Source organism: Triticum aestivum, chromosome 1A (genome assembly GCF_018294505.1).
Source record: "Triticum aestivum cultivar Chinese Spring chromosome 1A, IWGSC CS RefSeq v2.1, whole genome shotgun sequence".
Taxonomy (NCBI): domain Eukaryota; kingdom Viridiplantae; phylum Streptophyta; class Magnoliopsida; order Poales; family Poaceae; genus Triticum; species Triticum aestivum.
Genome location: NC_057794.1, coordinates 549,262,669 through 549,272,943, shown reverse-complemented (window position 1 = coordinate 549,272,943; position 10,275 = coordinate 549,262,669). Strand labels below are relative to the sequence as shown.

Here is a 10,275-nt window from a genome sequence, read left to right as displayed (position 1 = left end):
GGACTTGGTTTGTACATCATCATGGAACATTGTGCATCATTAGGTACGAGGGCAACCGCCACCAAGCAGCTAGGAAGCTTCCCGGAGGCCAAGGAGTAGGACCCCAAGACCCAAGAGCTGACCGGAAGCGTGAAGATGAAGAAAAGGAAGCGTGCCGAAATTGCACTACCGGACAGTCCGGTCCCCATAGCGGACAGTCCGGTCACACTGAAATTGCACTACCGGACAGTCCGGTCCCCACAGCGGACAGCCCGGTGGCGCATGAAAATGCATTTGTCCTCACCGGACTGTCCGGTCCTTAGCACTGGACTGTCCGGTAGGCCTAGTTTCGCTACGAATTGGGCTAAAAAGCCCGTCTTACCATCGAGGTCCATACCCTTTCACCCCCAGACTATATATTCCGCGCTCCTCTCAGTTTTTAGGGTTAGCAAAGTATTTGATAGATAAAGAGAGAGCTTTGCTCATCTTCCTCCTCTTGGAGATCTAGACCTCCTCTTGGAGAAGCTCCTCCTGGAAATCAAGCCCTCCTCTTGGAGAAGATCTTCTTGTGGATATCAAGGCCTCCTCTTGGAGAGGGATCCCCATCATAGGATCATCAAGACCTCATCTACTTTGGATTTGGGATAAACTTTACCTTGTATCTTTCCCTTTGTTGTTCTTGTGCCTTTGTGGATCTTGTGTGGTTGTGAGTCTAGTGGGTGTGTGATTGGACTTGTTCTTGAGTGTTTTCCTCTTGTGGTTTCCCCTCTTGTTCTTCGGGTTCTTCGCGTTCTTCGTGGATTCCCCTTCAATTCGTGAAAGATCTATGCTTAGGGTCTCCACCCTGCAACACATCGCCTTGAGTCGTCCAACCAAAAATACGGAAACCTTGATCGATGAACGTACTTGGACAGGAGATGATCATCTAGAAATGCAGGCCGTTGAATGATGATATCTTCAACATGGTGTTGAAGAAAGATTTCACCCCGCACAAAGAGTCAAATCAACAAAACAAAGGTTGACACGCTAAAATAAATTTCATCAAATCCGAATAATCGGATCTGTGAGGACACAAAACTATGTACCTTCATGACACCGCCAAAAGATTGAGAGTAAAATTATTATATTTTTGCACGAAGGGAGTAATTTTATTCTCACAAAACAAGGATGCATGATCACCAGACGATGACCAAGAACATAGAACTCTTGAAGATCCGAGGTGCATCATAAGAACTGGAAGAGTGAGGCTTTCTTTATCTTTCCTCTAATTATTATTATTGTTGTTGTAATTTAATTTTAGATTTGTATAATTAGTTTCCGCAACTACTATCTCTACCAAGCAACGTGGGCTCGTTGGCAGAGCGATTGGCTGGAATCGGAGACATTCTACCCGCGTGAACACAAATGCATGTTATATCATGTGGACTAGTACCCTTTAGCATTCATTTCAACCTAGCGTGATGTGATTTTATCCGATCTCGTACACCAGGAAACGGCGCAAGTCATCGCATGTCTGGAGCAGTACTTGACTCACATTATCGTGTTAGTACGTTTATTACGGTTCATGATCGATGCAACCTGCACGCTCTGGAAGCCAATGTGCATGGACACACTGGCTCGAGCTAGCTTGTCCACAAGAATCTGCGGAACCCTAGGGATCGCCTGTCACCGCGACAATCGCGCAGGAAAAAGTCAGAGATCTCCGGGTATCCACGCCACGAGCCCAGCAGGGCGGTTGACTGACTTGCATGCAAGTCAACCCATGGCCCATGTGATCTACCCAAACTTGGTAAGTACTTCTATAACTTATTAGAAATTCCTTGATCTACGTTAGAGCTAGCTTAGTGGAGGGCCCGACACCACGAGCAAGAGAAATGGCGGCCCGCCGGTGGCTGCTGTTGCTTTTCGTCGGCCTCGCCGGCGGCGGAGCCCATGGCCAGGTCGATAACTTAGGTGAGCACATCGTACCTTGTTTGATTTCGGCGATCAATATCTGCCACTCCACTCATCAATGTCTGCAAGTGAGCTATATCCCGTGTATTCCCAATTTCCCATGTGCGTGTATACAGGTTTTGTAAGCATCGACTGCGGCCTGCCGGAAAATGTCGTCGGCTACGTGGATAACGACACCAAACTCCGGTACGTCTCAGACATGGGCTTCATCGACACGGGCACTAACCACAATTTGTCGGCCGAGTACCTCAAGCCATCGATAGGCAGGATCTGGCACACGGTGCGGAGCTTCGCCGGCGGCAGCGCCGGTGCGCGTAGCTGCTACACGGTCCGGTCCCTCGTGTCCGGGCTCAAGTACCTCGTCCGGGCGGGATTCATCTACGGCAACTACGACGGCCTCAACCGGCTGCCCGTCTTCGACCTCCACATCGGCGTCAACTACTGGCAAACCATCAACGTCTCGGTAGCCGGCGTGATGGCGGAGATCATCACCGTCGTACCTGGCGACTCCATGCACATGTGCCTTGTGAACACCGGCTCCGGTACGCCGTTCATCTCTAGCCTGGACGTCAGGCCCCTGGAGAACAAGTTCTATCCTCACGCCGACGAGTCACAGGGGCTGGTTCTGGTGTCCAGGACCAACTTTGGCGCAAGTGATACCACATTCGTTAGGTAATCATGAACGTTGAAGAAAACACACACACACACACACACACACACGTGTGTGTTTCCATCGATCTTATAATGGCTTATATATTGTGATGATGGATCAGGTACCCAGAAGATCGGTTCGACCGTATATGGTCCCCATGGAGCAACTCGACAATTTGGTCGGTGATCTCGACGACTGAGAAGGTGCAGAACAGCGCCACCAACGGCAACGACACTTTCGAGCCGCCGTTGCCCGTGATGCAGACTGCCATCACGCCCATCAACTCCTCCAGCCCCATCGACTTCACCTGGGATGCCCAGGCCAGCACCACCAACAACCCAAAGCCCGGGTATGCAGTATCTTTTTTAGAAAAGAAGGATTACCCCGGCCTTTGCATCTACGCGATGTATGCAACCATTTTATTAATTATTCATAAAGAAAGACCTTACAAAGTAGTATATCAGGGTAGTCTCAAGCCATCATCTTAGCCCAGGTATGCAGTATAGTACTGGCCTTAAATGTTTACGTGCTTTTGATCAATCTGTTTCACGGACTTGCGTCACCCTCTGTCTGTCGGCTATTTGAGGAAACCTCCGGCTTTCCTCTCAAATAACTGACCATTACTTTATTTACTAACTCACTGTCGGTAATAGCTTCGGACAATTTAGTGTTTGATGCAACCAACACCCGCCGGTATGTATTGTGATTGTCAGATGCTATATCTCTATCTCTATCTAATAATAAAGCACGTAGGGTTTCTGCCCGTCCGTCGCGCCAATTTGCAAAAAAGCCCCTGCGTTTTTATGAAATCAAACCGTGGTTTAGATTTAAGTCACACTGAACCGTTATTTTACAGTTTTTCAAAACCCCCCCTGACTTTTTAGGTATTCCATCTACGGATCTTATTTAAGTCAAACAAATGCTTTTCTAAACTATCCATATCTTTTAAACCGTAACTCCGATTTAAACATCTTGTATATGAAATTTGATTAGAAAAATATGTAGAATATGAATATAAGATTATTTTAACATGTTAAGTATTTATAAATATTATTTTGGAAAATATTTAATTCAAACAAATGGTTTTTAAAATTATACATATCTTTTAAACCGTAACTCCGATTTTAATATGTTATATATGAAATTTGATTAGAAAAATGTGTGAAATCTGTATATGATGTTAATTTTACCTGTTAAATATTTTTTAAATATTGTTTTAGAAGCAAACTTATAACTATAGCGCATGATCCATTTTTCTTTCATACAGGCGGCGATTCGGATTGCAAATAAACACGCACTATAATCATATAGGCAAAAGAAAACATTGAGAACTACACATGCATACCTCTGATTACGTCACAGGGAAAAACAACAGATTTCTCATCGCGAGTGTGGGACAAAGCGAGAGAGGGAGAGGAGAAGAGAGGGAGAGAGAGACGTCTTAGGATTAACCACATTCTAACACGTTTTGATTTGTGTGAACACTAAGGCCATCACCGGCGAGGGTGAGAAGAAGGATAAGTGTCAACACAAATATAATGCGTCGCTAAAATAAAGAAGATGGATCTATTGTGGTCCTGAGTGATGGTTGTTCGGTTAAGAGTGTGTGTTGTGTTTTTTTCCCGTTACAACGTACGGGCTCTTTTGCTAGTACTACCAAATAGATGTGAGATTTTCTGAACCAGCAAATTATGCATTATGACCGTCGGTCACATGTTGTATGTCGACTGCCAACTCTCGCCTATTTGTATCCACTATCGGCATTGCATTGTACAAATGCGTCTAGTTTCTAGTCCGTCGGTTATTACAAGAAACTGCCTTTTTAAGGCTTCTAGCCGAGATGCTGAGATAAGCGTAGGCAAATCATTAAACCCTCCACCTTTAGCATATGGGAAACTACTCTAGTTGGAATTCCTATATATTTTCTCTCTTTTTTCTGTTGTTTTTTTTTAAAAGGAGGATGATCTCCGGCTCTGTATCTAAACGATGCATGCAGCCACTTTTTTAATTATTCTCACGAGACCTTACAAAGTCATACAACAGCCAGACTAAAGTCATCGTCTAAGCAACAACTGTCGCTACACCTATCCAATTGATAAAGACACGCTGATAGCCTGGGCCTAATACCAAACAGACATCGCAGCCAAACCTAAACATCTAAAACCTGAGGTCCCAATCAGGACGCCTGCTGGGTATGAGGCCGCCACAGCCACATGTCACGAGTCCATCTTCAGAGTTGTACTGTTGCATCTACCGTGCCAGGTCTCTCTGCCATCGACGCGACCACGACGCCAGACAGCGCCGTCCTCCTACGCGAGGCCATCCTCCCACATCGAACTCCGAATCTGCATTGTACCACGCCGTCAAGATCCGTCACCATCAATCTGTAGGATGAAGCACCGTTCGACCAAAGAAACCGTCCGCTGGTCCTGCGAAGCCGAGTGCACCTCCAAGAATGCAGCCCCAAAGAGGGTTACGACACATGAATGCCACCAACATCCGATCAGCTGATTTAGGGTTTTCCCAGGAGGTATTGAGTGGAGTTGGGAGCTTCACCTCAATGATGCCTTCATGAAGGACACGATGATAAGGGCATCGTCATCATCGGCTCCGGCCATCAACCGAAGACCAAGTTTTCACCCGGATCCGTCCCAAGAAATCCACCCAACAACCTGTGCACTGTCTCGACTGCCTTCAAAGCCCCAGATCTAGCGGCCTAGATCCGGCGACCAACCACAGCAACAGTGCCACCGTGGGATCCCTGGCGCACCGGCCACTGCCTGAGTGTGCCACCACTGGAGCCTAGGAGGAGGGCTCCCACCCCGCCTCGCCAAGCCCCGAGAGCCGCCGAGAAGGATCCCGCGCGCTCGTCACCGTCTCTGATCCGAACCAATCCAAAGTAGATCGCCGTCACAGATCCGCCTTGGACAGGGACTGCACCACGCCATGCTGCCGCGGGAAGCCCTAGCTTCACCAGCCACCACCCTCCAGGGCCGCCGCCCCGAGATCCAGACGGAACCTCGCCGCTGCCACTGGCCAAGTTACGCCACCGCTGACCGGCCACTGCGACCTCCGCCGCCATGCCGCCGACGGATCTGGGCGAGGATAGCCATCCTCCCCGAGGACACACGCCGCAGCCTCTTCTCCGCGTACTCGCACGAGAAGCCACCTTGGCCGCGTCCCCACCCCTCGCCGGATGCCGCGCACGTGCCGCCCCGCCGCCGGCGAAGGCCGCCGCCATGAGGAGACCCGCACGCAGCCGCCACACAGCTCGGCATCGACCCATCTGCAGCCGCGCATGGGGCCGCCGCCGCGCCGCCAGGATCCGCGCGCCCTGGCGCCTCCGCTCAGCCCGGCCGCTCCCGCAGGCCACGAACGCGAGGAGGGGAGAAGGCCCCGCCGCCAGCCACCGCGGGGGGGCTTTGCCCCGGCGGCTCTGGCCGGCGGCGGCGGGGAAGGGGAGGAGGAGGAGGGCTAGCGGCAAGGAGTGGCGGCGCCGCCCGTGTCGCCCGCGGGAGGAGCGACGCAGGGGCTAGGTTTAGCCCGTGTCATGGGCTAGCTAGAGTAGGAAGCTCTTTTTTCTGTTGTATAACGATGATGAGCAGTCTGCCAGTAGCACGTTAGCTAGAGGTGATGAGTAAAGGTGATTTGACGAGGAAGCGCCGTGCCGGCACGGCACTTTGCCGTCGCCATGGCTCGCCGTTGTGGGTTGTGAGACTCCCTAGATGGCGCATTGACCCGAATGACGATGTGTCTAACCGGTCGAGGGGTTTATCAATCTAGCAGGGCTCACTTTGAGTCTTCTGTCTAAAAAAAAGGTAAGGCGTGCACCTGCTATTTTTCTCAAATAACAAAATTGAATAAGATGATCTAGGAAAAACCAAGTGATTCTGCACAGAAAGTTTAGCAGTAGATGAAAAATAGTTTAGGTAACTTGTCACATCATGTCTATATAGCTATCGTTAAAGCGCACCCGCAAAAATAAGTTATAGTTAAGCGACGAGTAAAGCATAACTTCTCCGAAGATAAAAACATACAGGTAGCAATAGTTGGATAACCCAAGACGATAATTATACCCTTTTTTGTGAAATGTACACAGAACTAAAATTGCACATTCTCACACACACAAAAAATCGCGCACTAGCTACTAGCGTAAAACTACACCTTTCGAGTGTATGTAACTTGTTAGTGCAATTCCAGTTTGGAGGTTATATATGGAGTGACTTAAAGATGAAGATGGCAGTATACTGATAACTGGTCATATGGATTAGAAATGTGGCTGAAATTTAAGATACTCAGATAATAGAAGTCTTGATTGTATATATGTAGGTATGTATGGATGCTGCACTTCGCAGAGCTGCAGCCCACCGGTGTTCGCCAGTTCTACATCTCTCTCAACGGAAAATCTTGGTTAATGAACGGTAGCTGCACTCCAAACAACCTCTCGACCACCACCCTTTACAGCACCAAACCCGTCTATGCTTCCAACCAGTACAACATCTCACTGGATGCCACCGTGAACTCGACACTTCCGCCGATCATCAACGCTGCCGAGATCTACTCTGTCATCCCCACCACCAACATAGCCACTACCGTTCAAGAAGGTAAGCAGTTATGCACAGAATGCATGTGGACTAGTTGGGAGGTGATCATATTTCAGACGATTTATGTATATAGCGCCATGAACCTGATAGATTTATGTGTTGCTGCTGAGAATGCCACAGTTTCTGCCATCTCGGCCATCAGAGAAAAGTACCGTGTGAAGAAGAACTGGATGGGTGATCCATGTGCGCCCAAGAATTTTGTGTGGAATGGATTGCGTTGTAGCTATGCTGCTTCTAGCCCACCAACTGTCACAGGCTTGTGAGTCAGAAGTTTCTCATCAAATTTCTTATTTTTCAAAACTACCTGAAGAGTTGAAGTAGCACTAAGTTAAGTTGTAACTGTGCATATACTTGTTGCAGGAATCTATCTTCCAGTGGTCTCAGTGGCAATGTGTCATCTTCTTTGGCCAGTCTTAGAGGTTTACAGTACTTGTAAGCAGTTAAACCAACAATTCCAACCAACATGTTATTGTTTTCTTAAAGTATGCAGTTATTGTTTTCTTTACCGGGACCTTACTAATTGGCAGGGATTTGTCACACAACAATCTGACGGGCTCAATTCCTGAGAGCCTTTCGCAATTGCCGTCGCTTGTGTTTTTGTAAGTAATTCATGATGTCGTTTTCATATCGATGAAAACGTTGCTTTCAGATCCATTCCGTCATACATGAATTAACCAGTTAAATATAATATTTTCTTTCAGAGATTTCACAACCAATCAGCTCAGTGGATCAATACCTTCGGCACTTCTAAAAAGAACTCAAGATGGCTCCCTAACACTTAAGTTGGTACCCTCTAGCATCAAAATTTTCCAATGATAGTTCTATGATCATAAACTTTTTATACCTCAACTAATGAATACTAGGATTTCTTGATGTTTTTATTTTGCTAGATATGGTAACAATCCAAACCTCTGCGGGAATGGAAATTATTGCCAACCTCCTAAAAATAAGAGCAGCTCTAAGGTTGTCGTCTATGTTCTTACCCCAATAATTGCAGTGTCCGTGATTGTGCTTTTGTCAATTATGTTCCTTTGCATGCGAAGGAGAATGCAAGGTGAGCTAGCTTTCTCAAACACATAAATCTGGGCACACGAGTGCAAGTGTTTTTTTTTTTTTTTGGAAAAGACACGAGTGCAAGTGTGAGGTGATTAAGTAACAATTTGGCCTCTGAACTCTAAAGGAACAACAAGCAACCACGTCAAGTCACAAGACGAGGCAAATATCACGCCCTTGCACTCCCAAAACAACAACGAGCACGATTCATTGTGTTTGGACAATCGACGGTTCAAGTATGATGAACTGGTGGCCGTGACAAACGGCTTCGAGCGAGTGATTGGCCGAGGAGGATTCGGGAAAGTATATGCTGGATTTTTGGAGGATGGCACACAAGTGGCTGTCAAATTGCGTTCTGAATCTTCAGATCAAGGTGTACAAGAATTCCTAGCAGAGGTGTGAATAAGATCTTGACAACTATAATTGATTCCTCTAAGCACACTAGTTTTGAGTTCTCTATGCTTATGCATTGATCTTTTTGGCTTAGTTTAGGCTCAGACCTTGGCAAAGATTCATCACAAGAATCTTGTGTCCTTGATTGGCTACTGCAAGGACAGGGAGTACATGGCCCTTGTCTACGAGTACATGTCTGAAGGAGCCTTGCATGAACATCTAAGAAGTATGAAAATTACTCAATTTGTAAACACCCAGAACATAATTTATATATAGGCTCTAAGTGACAAATATGAAAAAGCTTAGCGCAAGCTACTTATCTGATGATCTTTTGCAGGGAGAGAGAACAATGCAAGGTGTTTAACCTGGAGACAGACTCTTCGTATTGCACTGCAATCCGCGCAAGGTGAGTTTTTTAATCTGGGTTTTCTTCATCAAACTTAACCATGGAAGCTCAAATTAATGGTGATATCGTCCATGATGATGTGATGTTGATGCATGCAGGACTAGAGTATCTGCACAAGGGATGCAACCCGCCCCTCATCCACAGGGATGTGAAGACGTCCAACATATTGCTGAATGCAAACCTGGAGGCAAAGATCGCCGATTTTGGCCTGCTCAAGGCTTTCAACAGCAACGGTGATACCCATGTGTCCACGGCCAGGGTGGTCGGCACACGCGGTTACCTTGCCCCTGAGTAAGTGCACCATTGCATGTTCCTATTGATTATAGTGTGAAAACATCTTGCCTATTATTAACAAATGACGTGCTATACTTCACTTGACACTCAAATGGATTTCATATTTTGGTAGGTACCTAGCAACATTTCAACTAACCAACAAGAGTGACGTGTTTAGCTTCGGTGTGGTGCTTCTCGAGATAATCACAGGGCAACCTCACATCCTGAACGATCCAGAGCCGACGAGCATTGTCCAGTGGGTGCGACAGCGCCTCGCCCATGGCAACATTGAAACTATAGTAGATGTGCGCATGCACAACGATCATGATGTCAACAGCGTGTGGAAAGCCACAGAGACTGCGCTCAAATGCACGGCCCAACTACCAGAGCAACGGCCCACAATGACCGACGTGGTGTTACAACTACAGGAGTGCCTTAAGCTTGAGGCCGCGCGCAACGACGTGAATGCTTGATTTTATACGACCGCGAGTGTTGGAAACCTGAACGGCTACAACGGGATATGACACTAACATGTCCACCGATGCAAGACAGATCAACACCACATTTCAGACGGAGCATGTGAGCGCCAAGTGAAGGCTGAAACTAGGACTTGCCATCACCCCACGTCTACAAGTTGTGTTATTTATCTTCAAGGGAAGTAGCTAGTCTTCTGATGATGATTTTTATGGGAAAATTTGTAAATTTACTACTTCTCAGACACTTAATGTGTTCAATCTACTCAAGTGATCCATGTTTTTTTAATGAGGATACACCCTCGGCCTCTGCATTGGATGGTGCAGACAATCATGTATTATTAATTATAGAACCAATGTCAAGCAAAGCTAAGTATTGAGGCCGATAAACTCGACACGGGAAAATAAAAGAAACATGTCGGAGGCCATCCGCATAGGCAAGCCACGTGGCAACATCTTCAAATGCTACCGAAAACCTAGAAGCTATAT

General features: G+C 47.0%; 1 protein-coding gene across 1 annotated transcript; it reads left to right on the top strand.

Moving 5' to 3' along the window:
- The first annotated feature begins 2,070 nt into the window (after positions 1–2,070).
- LOC123180475 (probable LRR receptor-like serine/threonine-protein kinase At1g51860) lies at positions 2,071–9,922 on the top strand. The gene is made up of 13 exons (XM_044592536.1): positions 2,071–2,604; positions 2,706–2,933; positions 6,914–7,188; positions 7,309–7,447; positions 7,549–7,620; positions 7,716–7,787; positions 7,890–7,970; positions 8,079–8,242; positions 8,369–8,637; positions 8,734–8,860; positions 8,972–9,040; positions 9,139–9,331; positions 9,447–9,922. The coding sequence occupies exons 1-13, from the start codon at positions 2,132–2,134 to the stop codon at positions 9,784–9,786; spliced, it is 2,502 nt and encodes an 833-aa protein (XP_044448471.1). The 5' UTR covers positions 2,071–2,131; the 3' UTR covers positions 9,787–9,922.
- The last annotated feature ends 353 nt before the right edge of the window (positions 9,923–10,275 follow it).

Excerpts from the sequence above, each read along its gene's own strand:
- LOC123180475 (XM_044592536.1), top strand. The coding sequence starts at position 2,132 with ATGGGCTTCATCGACACGGGCACTAACCACAATTTGTCGGCCGAGTAC. Across the intron at positions 2,934-6,913 it reads ACCAACAACCCAAAGCCCGG|GTATGTATGGATGCTGCACT; the intron begins GTATGCAGTATC and ends GTATATATGTAG. Across the intron at positions 7,971-8,078 it reads GATGGCTCCCTAACACTTAA|ATATGGTAACAATCCAAACC; the intron begins GTTGGTACCCTC and ends TTATTTTGCTAG.